The 19,228-nt window shown below is 35.1% G+C and overlaps 1 protein-coding gene across 4 annotated transcripts; it reads right to left on the bottom strand.

Moving 5' to 3' along the window:
* Nucleotides 1-1,915: 1,915 nt before the first annotated feature.
* LOC141439168 (palmitoyltransferase ZDHHC15B-like) lies at nucleotides 1,916-17,623 on the bottom strand. 4 transcript variants are annotated; one of them, XM_074103335.1, is made up of 9 exons: nucleotides 17,353-17,618; nucleotides 17,151-17,272; nucleotides 16,354-16,460; nucleotides 15,308-15,545; nucleotides 13,500-13,580; nucleotides 10,808-10,949; nucleotides 7,438-7,564; nucleotides 5,044-5,148; nucleotides 3,166-3,331 (listed from the first exon to the last, which is right to left on the bottom strand). In XM_074103335.1, the coding sequence occupies exons 1-9, from the start codon at nucleotides 17,516-17,518 to the stop codon at nucleotides 3,256-3,258; spliced, it is 1,164 nt and encodes a 387-aa protein (XP_073959436.1). In that variant the 5' UTR covers nucleotides 17,519-17,618; the 3' UTR covers nucleotides 3,166-3,255. The 4 variants fall into 4 exon arrangements, with proteins under 4 accessions (XP_073959437.1, XP_073959439.1, XP_073959436.1 ...); XM_074103336.1 differs by lacking the exons at nucleotides 3,166-3,331; nucleotides 5,044-5,148 and adding an exon at nucleotides 1,916-2,307 and having other exon boundaries at nucleotides 17,353-17,623; XM_074103337.1 differs by lacking the exon at nucleotides 13,500-13,580 and having other exon boundaries at nucleotides 17,353-17,616.
* Between the last annotated feature and the right edge of the window lie 1,605 nt (nucleotides 17,624-19,228).

The raw sequence follows: 19,228 nt of genomic DNA, 5'->3' as shown, positions 1-19,228 counted from the left end.
ATATCGAACGGCCCAAAATATGTGTCTTTATGCACTTAACATTAAGGCCGTGTATACATATTTTTGCAACTTTGGCCGTGTCGATATCTTTGCCCTTGACTGTAGAAAATTATTTTCATGGTTTTTGTAGTCGGTTCAATTTTTTGTTATAATTTTTTTTTTTTAGTTACATAAGATCGTGTTGGGACTTTTTCTTGTTCGTTACATCTGATATGTCGTAACGACTTGTGTCGCTATAAACGGCTCTGACTGCAGCTATACAAACAAACTTTGGGAATATATTATATCCAAAATTCACGTGACTTCTAATTAGCTAGGTATAGGTAGTTCCACCAGAGTTGAAGTGAATGATTACACACACAGCTACAAAAAGAACTGATTGCATAAAAGGAGAATGAATTAAGTGAATGAGTAAATGTCAAAATCCTGCTGTCATTTTCATTACACGATACACGACATGTTCTTGTGTGCGTGGCCTCAACTCTGGTGGAGCTATTTAAACACCGTTTTTAAAATGCCCTAACTTCTAATAAATTGTTAAATAACCACAGGTAAAGCATGATAAATCTTTTTGTCTTTCTTATCAGCACCATTTGTACAAAATCTTGACTATATCGAATTGTAATGATTCAGCGCTTGCTGAAAATTACTTGTACTTATTATATCATACATTGACACAATAGCATTGCTAAAGATAGGAAAACATTTTCTATACATGACAATTGAAAAAAAAAGTGCACAATTCATAGCAAGTAAATCATAGACAATTAAGCCACGAGTTCTAGATACGCAGTCCCTTTCTCGCATTTAATAAATTAATATTGTGAGAAAAGGACTGCGATACTCAGTCTTCCTAAAAGTGGTGAAGATCAGTACAATAAATGTAATGTCGACTCGCCTAAGATTCAAAATTAAGTACCTAATTTATATGAAATGCATTTTAATCAAGGTAAAATATGAAGTTGATTTAACAAAAATGTACATAATTTAATATTATTAACAAATACTAAGGGCTAGTACAGACGGACGCATTTCAACTGTAACGTAACTGCCAACTGCCGACTGTTCCATACATTTGTCATTGCGGTTACATTGCAGTCGGCACAACTGCACGCTGACTGCGACAAAAATGTATGAGCAGTTGGAAGTTGCGGTTACAGGTTGCAGTTGGAATGGAATCCCTGGCCCTAGATTGTTTTAAACGAATTGATTTTTCGATCGCTTAGCGGGATTAGAACTTGAACCTCCTATGGCTGTCCGCGCCAGAGGTGTCATACCAACTAGATTACCGGGGATCCGTCCAACCAGCCGAAAATTGTAATTGCTTACATACGTGGCGCCATCTATCGCAACTTTCAGAAGTTACGACTCCTACACGTTCCAAATCGATCAGTTTGAAGGGTGTAAAGAATATTATTATTATGATTACGATGAGGATATGACAGCTGAGTGGATCCCCGGTAGTCTAGTCTAGTTGGTACGACACCTCTAGCGCATAAATCCTCGGGACGTGCGGGTTCGGATCCCGTACGGCGATCCCAAATTTTTCTTCGTTTAATAAAAATCTGTACATGATTTAGGGGCTGTTTCACCACCCTTTGATTAGTGTTAACTGACGGTTAAATGTGATGCAGTCTCTATTTATTTTGTTCGAATAGACGGAGACGGCATCACATTTAACCGTCAATTAACACTAATCAATGGGTGGTGAAAAAGCCCCTTAATCTAATTTTCTACAGCATCTTACAAACTTTTTTTATTTTAACTTTCTTTCCATTTCATCGAGGTGGCGTGTGCCCTGTTATGGGACGTTTGAGTTTCATATTATAATGTTATTTTATTTCAATTAAATCATCTACATAGCAACCTTATAGAACGCAATGCACGTCCTCGCTCACACCCCCGCCCCGCCCCTCCCCTGTCACACGAATTGCTATTGTAAATTGCAATTATTCTGTTCCTGTGTCACAAACCACCTAGTGTCTCATTTCTACGACAACATAGAAAAATATAAGATTGTATTGTGGCAGCCTAATCATGCAAACTATTGGAGTGGACAATCTGTGCTGATTAACACGAGTTATAGCTAAGTCCCGCTTCACAAGATACCAGATACTAGTCTAGTGCTTAGCAAGCCAAAGGCACCATAAGGCGCCAGCTTACACTCATAGCTCGTCGAAGGAGGAGCTCTCCCGGTCGTCGAAAGGCCTTGCCCGCTCGCCCCAGCGGTCCCAGCGCTCCGAACTCAGCAGGGACTCCGTATCTTCCTCGGGAATCGGAAGTGGGTAGACGATGCCGTCGCCATAGCTATGTGTGATCCGTTGTGTTAGATCGGAGGTCTTGTCTAACACACTTGGAATAACAATCGTTTTCACCACTTCTTTCTGTCACAGGGTATAAACACGAGGGTAGGAAGAGATGGTGAATACGATAGCGAACGTCAGCGCGTTAGACAATACGGCGTCAGGATGGGTAGGGTAATACCTAGCATATTTGGCCTTATAAAGAAAGTGTTCGACTGTTGGCATTCGACATTATCTAGTCATTCGCTCTGTGTATCTTTTTCATCCAAGAACTCTTTTCTACTCGTATAGCCAAGTGACACGCGTAGGAACCAAATTAAAAAGAAATCATTTGATTTTTTTAAGTGTAGTATTAAATTTGTTGAAAACATTTAATAATAATGTTGATCTATTAAGAATAGGAGACAGCTTGTGAATGAAAATGAGTTCAGTCTAAGGATGTAAGATATCTACTTGTTTAGGCTATACTATAACAAATGTGAAAACAACTATCTAAATGTGCAAATCTACATGAAAATATAAAGATACTATTTTAATGCAGCACTCTACATTTTGATTTTTAACACTACTCTTTGGGTGGCCACTTTTTATTAGTAATACGCAGGACAGGTAAAATTAATAGCTATCAAAGAGTAGTGCTACAAATCCATTGTGTTGTGTCGGCGGTAGATAAGCTCATCGTCTAAGTAAGCATAACTGATACATCTACCAAGTGCTAACATAATTAAATTAGCATGCAAAAGGACACTTTATTAAACACGATTACAGAATCTGTTCGAAAATACAACAAAAAGAAGTGAATGACTTAAATTTCGACCAACTTTATAGGGTAAATAATCGCCAATGAATGAAAAGCCTGTAATAAATTTAAAATTGATTTATTTTATAATATAAGTAGTAAAAATATTGCGCAAATGGAAGTGTGAAGTTTAAATAGTAAATTGTGTTATCCTTATACTATCTCCGGGACGGTGGGGCTCTTGCGCGGGCAAAGTCTCCATCTCTCAGTCTCGTGCCCGTTCGCCGCGCTAAAATACCAACAAAACTGTGTCTCAGCCCCCGATACTGTATGGTAGCGTCACATTTATGAATCGAAACAGAAAGCAAGCGGAAGTCAGGGTCTATGGATGCCACAGATCACTATCTGTACCTGTCTTTTAACTTTGAACAATGTGCTTGCCTAACGACAAGAACGATATTCAAAGTTTAATATGTAAATAATGTTAATTAAATGGTACCAAATGATTTAACAAAATTCTGAAGCACCCAAAGATCTTCGAATAGATCATATAGACTGAGAGGAAGAGAAAACGAACGAAGATTTTTTTAAAGAGGGAGTTTTGTTTTTGATATACATCACACAGACAGTATTCGCAGTTCACGAAGAATTGTTAAGTAGAATGTGTACGAGTATCCATTTGCTTGCTAATAAGTTTCTAAATTGATTGTAATCAAGCTTCAATCTACGCTAAGCTGTTTTTCTCGATAGAGGCGACCAATGTCTTTGTCAAACACAAGCGTTTCACAGCGTCAGTGAAAAAAAACTTAAAATAAAAAACAAAACAAAGAACAAATTAGTTTATTGTGCACAAATCATACTTACAAATATATGAAAGGATTTCAATCTAACTTTATCAGTCTTGTGTGTTGTATATAGCTCAAAAATAATAAATGCATTAATAAGCAATTGCATACATTGACAATAATATTATTGGATTTTTTTATTACTTGGACATTGTAATATTTTAAGGCACGTTTCAGAGCGAACCCCACGTAACTTGAGAACGATTTTTTCGGATAATAAATAGGTTATTAAATCAGGTACATAATAAAAAAGTTCCTAAATCCATACTTTACATGAGCGATCGTTAAAAAGAGCAAATCGCAAATGCAACAAGTGTTGACAAGAGCCAGGAATAAATATAATTGTAATAAATCAAAGAACTAGTAGTAGAAATTACGTATCATCATAATCAGGAAATACAAAGTATCCGGAATGGTACTAAATAAAGAATTATTAAACGTGCATATATTACAATGCACAGAAAAAAATACAAAGAACCAGATTACAAAAAAATTGTTATCACAAAAATTTCATTTTATTAAAAACTTCACTGGCCTTTATAGTCAAAGGCTTAATATTAATTAATAAATGACTCATTTTATATAATCAACTGGTTTGAGCGTCAGAGTTTATTTAATCGCATATAAAATACGATAAAAAAATCCTCTAATGTAACGAGACATGCCTACATTCATTCATGACAGTCCTACAAGTATCAAAATAGAAGCCGAAATTGAGTAAGTACCTAACAAAAACTACATCTGTAGCAATAAAGGCTATAAATCTATAACAAAGCACAGACTTCAGTCGGCAGCACAAATTCCTCGAGACTTAGAACAATAATATAAAAATAAACTTTGATAGTACGATCAACTAACTACATCATCAATTGTTTGTTAAATAAAACGGCTTCAAAAAATGTTTCCACATCACAAACGGTACATTACATATTTTCACCAACAATAAAGTCCTGTATACTATTTCAGCATCCCAAGCTAAAGCCAGAAACCGTTCCATCTAACACATTACAGTTGACTTGGTCCGTTATAAACCTATTTAAGTTCATGCCAGCACAAGCGTTAGGGGGCACCGTCGGTACGCTATGGCGTTTTAAGTCGTTCTCAAGGTATGTGGGCGACGTCTCGGTCTGAGGGTTGACTTTTATTTTTCTCTAACCTCGAACGGGTGGTGCCCATAGAGTCGTAGTTATGCTCCTGGGGCGCTGTGAACGTCTGCAGCTGATGTTCCCGGCGGACTGGGAATTCGCAACCGTCGCCCAAACTGGCAAAATTGACGCGAACGTTACATTGGAAGGCTATCGACTGTATAAAGCAGTCGGGTCAGGGCATTAAAGGACGTAACCTTTCAGTTTAAAATGTTAGGCGTGCAAGAGAGCGTTTTAAAGGTCGTGCTATGCTACCCTTTTAAATCGGGTATAATGTTATTTAAAAAAAGAAAATTATTTTACTTTACCTGTTGCATCCAATCGATAGAATTCATGCATCAAGCATTAGACCAAAATCTCATAGAATTAGGATGTATTAAGAGGGTTTATACCTGCTGAGCTGGCAACGTTGCATTTTTGTTAGTTTTTCTCGATTATTCCATAAAAATAGAATGAAAATTAATAATGTTGTCTGATAGAACCCTTCTTAATATATAAGTTAATGTGTCTACTCCAATAATTATTCGTTATAGACTTTCACTTTCTTTAAAAACCGGTCATAAACATAAATTCGTTTTTAAGGAATATAAAAGTCTAACACGAATAATTATTGGAGTAGACACATTAACTTATATATTAAGAAGGGTTCTATCAGACAACATTATTAACTTTCATTCAATTTTTATGGAATAATCGAGAAAAACTAACAAAAATGCAACGTTGCCAGCTCAGCAGGTATAAACGCTCTTAAATCGAAAACTCGTTCTGCGGGAGATTTTATTACATTATTTCTTTTCGTAAAGATAACAACAGTTAATTACATTAATACTGAAAGTAGAAATATTAGTAATTCGTGCAGCCAAAAGTGAAAAAGACAGAAGAAACCTTCCCAAAACTACATACGTATTAAGACACGTCAAAAATAAGTTTTGACCCAAAATCCGAAGTGGTTGTGATAAGTTGATAACAACTATTACTTTACGTCCGGACAATTTCATTCCAATTTCAATTAGCGTGAGCATCCCTAACTTTACTTTGGTGAAAATTTTTCATTAGCACATTAGGAAATGGGTATAGGTAAAAAACTATTTTATTTCTTATGGTATGGCTGCCTGTTCTTACAAATAAAACATATAAGCAAGCTTGAGCAGTGAAAATTAGCACTGTTATATTATTTTAGTTAATATTTAGTACCTAAATGTGCCACTACTTGAATCTTTTATAATAATATAAGGCCTCTGAAATGACAGTGAAATATAAAATAATAATAATGTTATATTAAATGATATTGTAACGGATAACTCACGTCTTAAATCGAGTTCGATCCGCGAATCGAGTCACCGAGTCGCGTTGCTAGCCCAAAAGATGTCGAGCTAAACTCGGTTTAAGACGTGAGTTATCCGTTACAATATCATTTAATATGAGTGAGTCTCACGGTAGTTTCATATTCAATAATAATCTTTCTTTATTTCAAGTAACATGATATGACTCATTTTATTTTTTAAATAGCCACACGATCGATCTTTATTAAACTTTCTTTCTCATCCTAATATTATAGACATATTTTTTATTCATTAATTGCTTTAAAACGGGCTTAAATCCCACTGTTTTTATTTTGTACTTTATATAATGAATAATGAAGTTAATGAATGATATTTACAGTGAAGATGAGTTAGTAATAGTGATTTTTATGAGTTTATTTTTATTTTATAATATACACAGACACACCGTTATTTCATAATGCTAGCTATCTATAGTAACCCTCAGTCAATTGTTAGAAATGTCATTCACTTCTTTTTGCACACATTAATAGACATGCACACACATCTAGACCACACTTTACACAAACCACTTCTATATGCAAATAATGTCTAGTAATCAACCGCGCATAGGAATTCGACGTGATTGATCTCTAAACACTTTTTATGTGCACAATTTTATTTTAAAATTACTAGCATCTGCCTAAGTTGTGGTAAATTATTTAGTGATTTAAATATGAAATAATAAAATTCGAATTAAAATATAAGTAAGCTACAAAACGGCAAACTTCCGGAGTATTTTAATTTAGTTTTACTATTTTATATTTCTACTCCTTGTGCAGATTTTGAGTGAATTTAGACTACAGATCTCATGTATTGTTGTAGATAATTAAATAATAACTATTTGTTTCAATAATTTAGGAAACATAAATAACTCTGTACATTTTAATTTCTTAGACAATTCTATTGAATTTACCACAAGGCAAGAAACAATGAGGCGCTTAAACGGCGAACTCTATTTCACCACTTACTCATCATCATCATCGTCATGTCAGCCGTAAGACGTCCACTGTTGGACATAGGCCTCCCTACTACTAACACCTCATATTGCACCGAGATCGGTAATTATAATAAACAAGTATTTACCTTGTGAAGACAGGTATCAGCCATAGCTGAGGGGTGTTTCCAAACACCTCCTTGAAGTTGCTGAAGCAGCCGATAGAGAACCCTCGCCGGTCCACTCCGCCGCGGAACATCGGCGCCCGGAACGCTTCTGTAAACGCATTTTTTTTTATTTGACTGAATGGGAAACGAGCAAGTGGGTCTCCTGATGGTAAGAGATCACCACCGCCCATAGACACCCCTTCCCTGCCCTTCTGAAGTCTTGTGATAAATCCGTTTGGACTACAGAATTCAACTAAATTATCTTATCGTTATCTATCATATCCGCAAATATTACATGTGTTTTCTTTAAATCAAACGATAAGCTTCAAACGCGTGCTTACAAAGCATGATAAACAATTGCTCGAACGTGTTCATCGAAATACTGTTCTAAGAGTTAAAGTTAAGTATAAAAGTTAGTTAGTTCTAAAAGTTAAGTTATAAGTGTAAATATTTGTTTTGCCAACCTGTTACTCTTTAGGACTAAGACCTGTAATGTAACTTGTTGTATTTTGATCTTTAATAATAATAAATAAATAGGAAGAAACCTGCACAGTACAGGCTGAAAAAAAAATGCCTACTGCTACATGTAGCAGTAGGCATTTTTTTATTTCGAAAAACTAGTACCAACGTTACAATACATTTTCGTAAAGGCTATTCAATAGCTATTGTACGAGTATAATCATTCTTAGTACAGCCTGTACTGTGCAGGTTTCTTCCTATTTATTTATTATTATTAAAGATCAAAATACAACAAGTTACATTACAGGTCTTAGTCCTAAAGAGTAACAGGTTGGCAAAACAAATATTTACACTTATAACTTAACTTTTAGAACTAACTAACTTTTATACTTAACTTTAACTCTTAGAACAGTATTTCGATGAACACGTTCGAGCAATTGTTTATCATGCTTTGTAAGCACGCGTTTGAAGCTTATCGTTTGATTTAAAGAAAACACATGTAATATTTGCGGATATGATAGATAACGATAAGATAATTTAGTTGAATTCTGTAGTCCAAACGGATTTATCACAAGACTTCAGAAGGGCAGGGAAGGTGTGTCTATGGGCGGTGGTGATCTCTTACCATCCGGAGACCCACTTGCGTCTCCGGATGGTAAGAGATCACCACCGCCCATAGACCCCTTCCCTGCCCTTCTGAAGTCTTGTGATAAATCCGTTTGGACATTACTACAGAATTCAACTAAATTATCTTATCGTTATCTATCACTGACTCATTCGTGACGTTTACAGATGACTCGACGAAACACACACAAAATCCTATACGTGAAATATTTTTTATTCTAAACGCTAATCATTTGATTTGAGGCCGTATAGTCTACAACGCGGGCGCTCACGATCCCATTCGCCATCTCTTTCTAACTTTATCCTAAGCCGCGTGATAGAAAGAAATGGCAAAAACGTTTGTGATTCCGGGTACGTTAGATAATAAGGCTTCTGATCTCTCGTAGAACGTTGCCACAACCAGTGATAATAAATGCCCTTGTCAAGCAATACGACCACCATGATTTTGGTGAAAAGGTTCGAGAGAGGGTCACGATTCTATCGCAGCTACAAAAATGCACTGTTGGCAAAGAGGCGCATTATGTTAAATCATCATAACTATAAATAAAATAAATAGATAACTGTATGCTACTAGTGCTATTAATATGATATAATTTATCTGAAATAAATGGTCAACTACGCGCAGTAACTTCAAGTACCAACTAAAATATAATATCTGGGTAACATAAACGATGTATTTAAAAAAAGAAATAATGTTCAAAATTACAACAAATCTGCCAAAAAAAAAATACCCGAATAATACTAGAGTGGCTTGGCACTCAATTATATAAGCGCGCCGATATTATATTTTCTTAACTATCAGGATTCTACTCGTATAAGATTATTCCATAAAACTACATCTAAAAACGGGATACGCAAGCCCTCACCCCATTTAAATAATATACGGTCCAAGAAACTGAATCGTGTACCGGGAAGATCTTTTTCACAAACACATGTCTTCTTTGGCAGATGTAGGTACCTATAGAATATCAAACATGACAATTAGGTACACCAAAGGTTCCTCCATGTTACGCGATTCAGTTTCTTCGATCGTATATTAGCTTATTTTATAATAACATAGGTAGGTGGGGTACCTACATGCAATTTTACATGAAACTAATTTACATTGTTTAAAGAAGTGCCTGCATTTACCATTGACCAATGCCGTAAATAAACTGCCAATAAGCTGTCTAGTCGGACTTTGGAATTCGTGGAACTTAATGAGAACATCTGAAAACAACACGGGAATTTAGTATTTGGATACAGTCAATAATGTTTGCAGCCACTTCTGTTGTCATATACAATAACATGAGAACTGGACGGAGAAAGGGACAAAAGGGACAGAACAGACCTATATGAACTCTCTATGTCTTCATTCTTAATAGATAGCAGACTTCCTTTAAGAAACTTGAATGGAACTTTTTAAATACAGGAATTGTGAATTGTCTCATTGTTTTGCGTCAATCGTATACATACGTCTAAATAAATGAACAGTTAAATAAAAAATAAATACTATTATCAGTTTTGTTATTACACGGAAGTAAACAATTGTGATTTCCCTTTCCGCAGCGACATTCATTTTACCTCGTATTTTACCATAAATGCATACCTACTCAGTTAACAAATCTTTTGTCGGATGACGAAAATAAATCATTAAAGTTTACATAGTGTCCAGTAAGATACTCGACAAACGTAAGGGGAAGGTAGATGTAGTCACTGACCAAATATAAAAGAAACTTACTAAAAGTGTTACCACTTTTATCTACACACATATCATAAGTCCTCTATAATTTGAATGCACCAAAACCGTTGGCAATGACCAGCATTAGGTAAACAACCGATTTCACTATGTCCTCTTTCTTGTCTGTGTGTTTTATAGGTGACCTGCCCTCTTATTTCCCTCTTAACTTTGTCGTGCAACTTACGGTACACCTGCTGTATATGTTGTATGCCTTCTTGCAAGTGCGTAGGTATTTGTTTCAATAAATATCTACTCTAAGTGTTTATAGTCTCGCTGCTCACGAAGCAACAGAAGAACAAGCATTATTATCGCATAAAAGCTACCTACAATCTGGAGAACCTACGATCCGGAGAAGACTAGGTGAGACCAATGGCGAGAGCGTTTTCTGTCTCGAGTTAGCCGTCTGCGGTCGAGATTGTGTCGATTATGTGATTAATACCCGCATTGAATAGAGAGTATAGTCGCGACTGTAAGTGCGCGCACGTGCTCATCCCCAAATATTGGATTATGACAATGCTATTTTAATGCAATAGTGTCAGCAATACGCACCTAAAGTGGTCCGGTTAGTGGCGACGAGGTAGCAGTGGTACCCGAAGAGCGAACCGAGCGATATTCCAAACATTAGCGCCACGAAAAACGCGAAAACAATGTGGTATCGGCCCGCACTCGCCGCCGCGCCGAAGTCTCCGTTCTACGGACATAAATAATGTAACTTGAAGTATCTATTAAGGAAATATAAAAAGAAAATTTCTACTGTCAATGGGTCAACGACGCAATGGTCACGTTAAATAATTACGCCTTATGTTGCTCACGATTTTATTTTGCAGATAGTAAAAGCAAGTTTTTTTTTATTTTTTCTGCGTGCAGCTATCTAATAACGAATTTTAGAAACTTGTGAAATAATAATACTATCAACCATTAGAACGGTTTACGCGATGCCTTAATATTCAGTTTTTATTTTTTTACATTTTTGGCTATCCTGAGCAGATTCGTGAGGTGAGGCAAGGCCAAATACCTACTATCGAATTCGGGACTCTATCAAAACTGCTTCTATCAGCGGAGTAAATACGGATCAAGCGAGCCGCCTCGCGTGGCAACCGCTTAAGTTCATTCATAACCGTGCTATCAAAGAAGAACTATCAAAAGTACCGTCTTTCCCATAAGGACACACGGGGTCCGTGCCCAGGGCCCCGCCGACCTCACGAGGGTCCCGAAAGTTAGTCCTATCATTTTATAGACATTGTTTTTTTTTTTTTGTGGATTGAGTCGCCTTAAGGGCCAAAGACAGTAGTAGGTCCTTGCATTTGTTTACGTGTTTTTAGTATTGAATTTTATAAGAGGTGCTTTATAGGAGATGGGAGCGTGCAGTTGTGAAAATCCATTATGGACGACTAGGAAGGAAGGGCCCGGACAGTGCCGGACCCTCAACATACATTAATACTTTCCAATGAGGCCCCATATTCTTTGTTGCCCATGGGCCTTGCTGTAATACGGCTCTGACTATCAAGAAGTTACTCACTGCTGGCTAGATTTTTTTTTCGAACACAAATTAATAGCTTAATTTTAATTGATTTGGTGAAATGCACTAACAGTAGAAGTTTTCTTACAAGTGCGACCAGTTTTTTTATAAAAAGATGAGAAAGAACTTTTCTTATTCTAACGGCATCCATTAAAAAAAATACAAGTAGAATCTAGACAGGTTTTAATTCTGCCGTTGAGCCGTCAAACTTCTTTGTGAGATACGTCCGATGTACTTTTATCTTAAAAGAATGTGTCATAACATAACAGTATAAATATTTAATAGTGCATAAAAGGCATTGTTTTAAGGCCGAATAGCTAGAAGATTGATAAACGTAGATAAGACTGAGTTTAGGTATGTTTGTGGGTGTGCAATTAATTATTGATTCTGCATTATCATATCATGAAAATTTACAGTCTTTTAAGTAGAAGATCATAGGTTGATGTTTTCTGCTTACACTTCTTATACCTTACCTACGTTTTGAAAAAGTGCGACACTGCTTAATATTCACTGGTGTTTGGCTTACCTACAGTCGCTTATTTTAACTGACCACTTGTGAACCTCATTACAACGTTATAAGTTGCATGAATGATCAGTTAAGCGTATTGGCGGTGGTAGGTACTTGCCCTTGGCTCAAGCAGACTGATTTATTAAAAAAAAGTATAAAATAAAATGTGGTAAGTATGGACTAATTACTAGTTCTAAATGTCTAAGACTATCAAATAAAGGTATCTATCCTTTCCCACGTTGTTTGAATACCAACCAATAACAATGCTTTTAAGCATAATTATTTGGCAGCAGCTGATAAGATACACTTATCAAGCCGACACTGTACGATATTCCCACTAAAAACCAATTCAAACAGTATGGAACTCAAAGCATCCAAAACATAATAACAAACTAAACTACCATAATGATTTATGAGGACGAAAGTTCAAATATGCTCAGTGCGTGCCAGTCCTGTGTCACTACGTACATAATGATATCAGACAGTATCTGATAACTACAAGGCGTCCAAGCAAACAACTGTGCCACTAAAGTCATACCACCGAGTAAGTAAAATACTAGGGAATGCAATTACATCAAATCAGTGTGAAAATCGGTTATTAACCAACCAGTTATAGGTAATTAAGATGACCTGTTTTATGCAGTAGTCCACAGTATTGATATGGGACTTGAAGTCATTTTTCTAATATGGAACATCGACTTATCTATACGGACACGTTACTACTACATACAACATCATCTTCTTAAGTTTTTTACCTATACCTGATGATTATTATTATTATTATTATTAAAAAAATAGGTACCTACCAAATTACATTCTCTGTCAAATTCCCTACAGAGGCAAAGATTTAAACGACCGCGCTACATTATGGCTCATCGGTAAAATGAATGAAATGTATGATAGTAATAATGAGAATTATACCAGAATAATAAATATTATACGAACGTAGATTTTTTGCTTTTCTTGGGAGAACTCCTGAAAATAAACAATTATCGATTTATAGTTTTTAAATGGTACGACCTATAGTAGTGCGGTTTATCAAACCTTTGTCTCTGTGGGCTGTTGTTACTGTGGTTAAGCTACAGTATGAATTGTGAGTAACATATCAATATCACTGTGTACTTTGATATCGTGCGATAGCTAGCCAATTATCTTAAATTACAAGCTTAATGTCCTACGTAGAAGCTTAATAAGGTTAATCAAGTTATTTTTACGAGCATTTCCGTGCATATTTTAGATATTGTGACTGTGTCAATCGATCGGTCGCAGTGGGCATGCTTGTATTCCTGATACATCTGTAAATTTACACACAAGGTCACCTACTTCTTGAAGATTTAGTCACAACTGGAAACAAAGTAAGATGAAAGCACAACAAAAATCTATACTTAATTAAGAGGCTGTTTCACCACCCATTGATTAATTTTATTTGACGGATAAATGTGATGCCGTCTCCATATATTCGATTAAAAAAAACAAACAGAAACGGCATCACATTTATCCGCTAGATAAATTTAATAAATAGATGGTGAAACAGGGGGTTAATCTGTTAAACATGGAAGCACACAAAAAAAAACTATTTAGTTTGTCAGGTAGATTATAACAAAATAATGGACACGTATTTTTTTTCTTTTGTCAATCAAACGAAAAAATGGCAAAGATGAAGCCCGTCAAAGTTCGGGAGTGGGGGCTCGTGACGTCAACCCGTAGTAGGTAAGTGTGCGTAGGTGTGACGTCACACGGTACTTTGACCGGCTATTATGTCCATATTTTTTTAAATTGACAAGAAAAAAAAAGCGGCTATATATTTCTAGGAATCTAGCCTATTTAAATATTTCTAACCATTATAAATTTTAAATAATAACAAGGATTTATTTCTTCTATGTGGACAAGAATACAGGTCGTTAAAATTAATATTCCAGGCAATGCAAAAAAAAAAATAGTTTTGTTAGAGGTACTTTCAAACTATTAATAGATATAAGTTAATGTATTAAATTACACACATCAAACAAGCAAACAACTTATTCGAAAATATAACACCAAGCATCTATAATATACACTTTAAATTATGATCATAATCAAGGTTAATTATGAGTACCTATATTATTTTATTAACACCCATTCCACACAGTATTAATTAATATTAAGTACGTCAAAAGCGCCTACGCACGCACGGTATTTTTTAGTTTTTCATGTAGATGACGGGCGTTTATGACGTCATGGCCTCCTAAAAAACTAGTACTTAAAGTTACTGAATCTGATTCTGTCACCATCCATGTCACCAAAAAATACACCATAGCAAGCCATAGCAAGAGTTTTATGTAACATAGGTAGGCCAAAATACGTTTCAGAACGTTATAATTTGTACAAATCATTAATATGAGATTCTGACTGTTTGCATCTGCAAATAAGTCCAGCTCAACCTATGCAGCAGCAGCCCATGAAAGAGCTAATATTAAGCGAAACACAACTAGTGGCGTAACTATAGGGTGGCAGAATGTCACGGACCGAAAGGCCGCGAACTCAGAAGTACCTAAGCTACATTTTTATCATAATGAATCCGGTAATTTTGCCAAAGGGTCACATGGTATAGTTACGCCATTGCACACAACATCCAAAAATCGACCATATACACATTAGTGATGTAACAAATTTAATTTTTTGAACATGCGAATATTTCGTTTGTATATTTTTGTTCCGAGAAATACATAGTTTATACGAATTCATCGCAAAGTAGAAATTTTGCGAATGCGACTATGCAAAAATATGCGAATATTCGCGAATGCGAATGCGAAAATTCGTTACATCACTAATACACATACATTACATACCAAATAGCTGTTAAAATAAATTCCCGATTCTTATTCCGGTATCATGAACTCAAGTTAAAGTTCACTTCCGAAGTTCATTGTGATAACAAAAACTCTTGACAGAACAAAAACAACTCTTTCGACACACAACCTTGCACATTGTAGTTAACAAATCAACAACTACAAACCATTAAGATAAGGAAAAGTTCACTCACCTTCCAAAACTTAATAAAATAAGGCAGGCATGTGGACATGACAAACGCGCAGTACAGCAGTGCGTAGCCAAGGAAGAGCATGAAAAACTTGTAGTTGTGGAAACAGACGCAGTTGTTGACCCACGGGCAGTGGTGGTCCATTTTGAGTACACAACGGCCACATATGCTACAGTGGTGAGCCCGGTCCGGCTTGACGAGAACACAACGGTTGCAGTAACGTACTGAACCTGACATTGTTCTGAAAGAAGTTTTTATAAAATTATCATCATCATCAGATATCCTCTGTTAGACATAGAGCTCCTCCATTGATAACATATGTAAGTGCAACTTGGCAGATGCTTGATACTAAACCTAAACCATTGAAAGTTTGCATTATCGAAACAGAAAAGAATATCTTTTATGTATTGAGATATGGTGGGTTGTATAAATCACTGCAGAAGGTAAGCTCAGATCTAAAATTGGAAATTAAGTAAAGTAACAATTTTAAATGCAAACATGCTCAAGTCTTACAGATATATCTAATATCAGCTGACCAGAAGGCTTATCTATGAATATTTAAATTATTATGAACAATACCATGTCAATGTTTGACTTAGGGAAAGGTTATCTTGGTAACACGGATTTCATTTAAAGAACAAGAGGCCAATAACCATAATAAAATTGAGTAAATATACATAACACAGTAATTTCCTCAATTCTATCTAAAAGTTTAGATGAACATTTACGAACCTGGTAACAACAGGAATATTTTTAGCAATTTGTTCCAAAACTTCTTTTTTACTTTTAACTCTAAAAAATCTGCAGTATTTTCTTACAGTTAGTATGAGTCTAGAATTAAGAACACAATTTGCTGAATTTTATAAGAAGGGTTACAACATGAGGATGAAGGTAATATATATATTTACAGTTGAAAGGAGGAATTGGCTAAGCAACATTTTCGTGAAAATTTTGAGACAGCTCAAAAGGCAGAGAGAAATTACTGGTTACTCACTATCTTAAAAAGTGTTGATTAATCAATTCCTCCCTTCAACCATCGAATTTTTTACCTTGTAACTACTGGGAGATCCTTTGCAAAATTTTCAAGGACCTGCCGTTGTGCATCTTCAGTCTCCGCACTCAGCAAATTCTCTATTTCTGCCTCAGGTAGCTTATACTGAAATTAATTTAAAAAAAATAATACACATACTAAAATTAGGAATAAATCCAAATTAATTCCCATTTGAATTTCATCTCATCAATGTTTTTCATTCATCCCAATTTTCTAAATGAAATGGTAACCAATATTTAAGAGTAAAATGCTTAATTTAACGCGAAAGAGAAGATATATCAATGATCATTGTTTTGTATGCAAATGTCAAACAGGTTTTAGGCAGTGAAAGTTTTGTAATGGGTGGTACAGTTAACAAATGTATGACACTGCTCAAAATAATGCGACAGAAAAGTTTAATAGGTTAATTGGGTGATTAGTATGGCTATGATGTTGAGGTGAATCATACATTTGCAGGAAATTCTGGCAACTCATTGAAATCAATTATTTAATTAATTACTAAGTCTACATATACTATACTATACTAATATTTTAAAAATATTAATAAAAATTGCTAGGAGGAAACTTAACAAAGGATATTATAATCAGAATGAATCAACCCATAAATACATAGCTCATGTCTTCATTAATGGATATATGCACTTTAGTTAATTAATTAGCAACAACAATAACAAGATAATTTAGATCATAGCTGCACTAATAGGATTTTTGTTTAATAGTTATCTTTAACATTGAAATGGGGTCATTGGTGTAACCTGTATTACAATTAACCGCGTAAACGATACTATTACTAACCTTGTCTGGTATCGGTTTAATCTCAGCAAAAATAGTTCGCCAGTACGACCATGCAAACATGAACAGCAGTATATGGTAAAAAATAAGATAAAGGCTTTGCTGGACCGTATTTTCAATTGTAACTGAAACAGTATAAGTTCACATTTAAAGATCCATAATTTTAGCACTATACGAATCATGAATTATTAATTAGAATACTAACAAATACACAACTGAATAACGTAGGCATAATATGACCAAGTTATAATCGACACTATCAATAACACAGGGAGCCATTTAAAAGCTCGCCAACACCACATATTACATATTCTGCAACAATTACAATAGCTTGAAGGTGCTGCCCTGTTATTTTGAACTGACGATGCCATTATTTAGTGTCTTTTGATGGCATTGAAAACATTCTTATTCGACTCATGAAAGAACAATTTCTAAAATAAAATGACAAATGAAATCTGGATTGCCAGTATAAAAAATAATAAGAGTAAAACTCGGTCCGGTTCACATTTATCTGTCGTGTTGCGTGTCGTGATGCTCTCTCTCTCTCTCTTTCTGTCTATGCTTGTGTTAAGTGTGAACACAAACAGTCACAACACACACACTGCATTATATTATAATTTGAACGTGAACGCACCCAACCATATAAAATGTATTAAACCAATCGACAGATAAATGTGAACCGGGCTTAAAGGAAACAGTGTAAGGTAGTAAAGTAACTATTAGTAACAATTACTATTACTATTTATTTATTCCTTTTTGTAGCATCAAATATTTTAAATTCCCCTCCGACTACGACTATTACGTTTTAAGGTGCGACCAAACCGCTGCTTGAAAGGTGAATAATTCATCTTTTATACAGTAAAAATACAATGAAGTACGTAGGTATTCTGGTCCTATACTATGAAGATGAAGTGCAAAACTCGAACTTCGTTTGTTGCCATCCCGCTGGCTGCAGGGCTACTATGAAAGATGAAACTCGAAGTTCGTATCGTACCGTCTCTCTCGCTCTCGTATTAAACAGTGTAAGTGTCAGAGGGACCGCACGAAACGAACTTCGAGTTTCGTAGTAGCCCTACTGACGCTTATTGTCATTTAATACAGAACTACACAAGTGAAAGGGACGGTTCGACACGAACATCGATTCTTTTGTATTTTTATTTATTGCTCTTAGTTTGGTAAATGTACCATAAACATTAATTTGTTTTTTTTAGAAAGTTTTTGTTAGTTTAAGATACCATTGAAAACGCTGATACTCATTTTACTTACATTTTACATCTGGCAATGGCAACCCGATTTTACTAGATGTCGCAATGGCATGCCGACATATGCATTGAAAAAAAAAAATATGTCAATGCAGTGTTGCCACTTTAGCCTGATATAGTCACAATATATACGAAATAGCTACAAAAAAAAATTATGGCCAGATTTTTTAGCCACATTTCTAGCTACTTACAACAAGTAAATTATCACTGTTTCAATCAATTTAATTTGTAATGTAAAACGTACTTCCGCGCGCTACCTACGTAATTCCTGAAAATATCATTCAAGAAATAAGTAGGAAAAACTAATTAAACCCGAAAAAATTAAGAAACCGGACCTTGAATATCACAAGATGACATCGATTTTGAATCCATTTTTCAGTAAATAATAATGTAAGAGAAAGAAATATAAAAATTAAAGACATATCCCATGTTGCCTTTCTTTTTTGTTTAGCCACTTTTGGCAACTTATAACTAGAGTTAGGATTCTCGATGCATTTTTGGACAAATAAAGCAGAGGAGTCGTCATTATGTACTTTTTATAATTAAATTAATGACTGAATGGTAAAAACTTAACTTATGTAAAATTTAGCGTGAACTATTTCCATTTACATTCACGTTCGAATTAACAGTTTTCCACTTTCTAAAGCTATCAATCACCTTTTTTTTTCATCCTAACACAAGATTTGGAAACTTTCATTCCAATTGCTACTTGTTCCATGTCATAGTTCAGATAGAAATGTTGGGAATTCCTACCGAAATTTATATTTCAAAGACCTGTTGGTTTACTTTAATATCTCACTAGCAATATAGGATATTTAT

Source organism: Choristoneura fumiferana, chromosome 20, assembly GCF_025370935.1.
Source record: "Choristoneura fumiferana chromosome 20, NRCan_CFum_1, whole genome shotgun sequence".
Lineage (NCBI taxonomy): Eukaryota > Metazoa > Arthropoda > Insecta > Lepidoptera > Tortricidae > Choristoneura > Choristoneura fumiferana.
This window is presented reverse-complemented; position numbering and strand designations above follow the sequence as displayed.

Coding starts and splice junctions, on each gene's coding strand:
- LOC141439168 (XM_074103335.1), bottom strand. CDS start 17,518: ATGGCATCGTCAGTTCAAAATAACAGGGCAGCACCTTCAAGCTATTGT. Junction 13,581..15,307: donor ATTTTATTAAGTTTTGGAAG/GTGAGTGAACTT, acceptor GTAAATTTACAG/ATGTATCAGGAATACAAGCA. Junction 10,950..13,499: donor AAATATGCACGGAAATGCTC/GTAAAAATAACT, acceptor TTATGTCCGTAG/AACGGAGACTTCGGCGCGGC.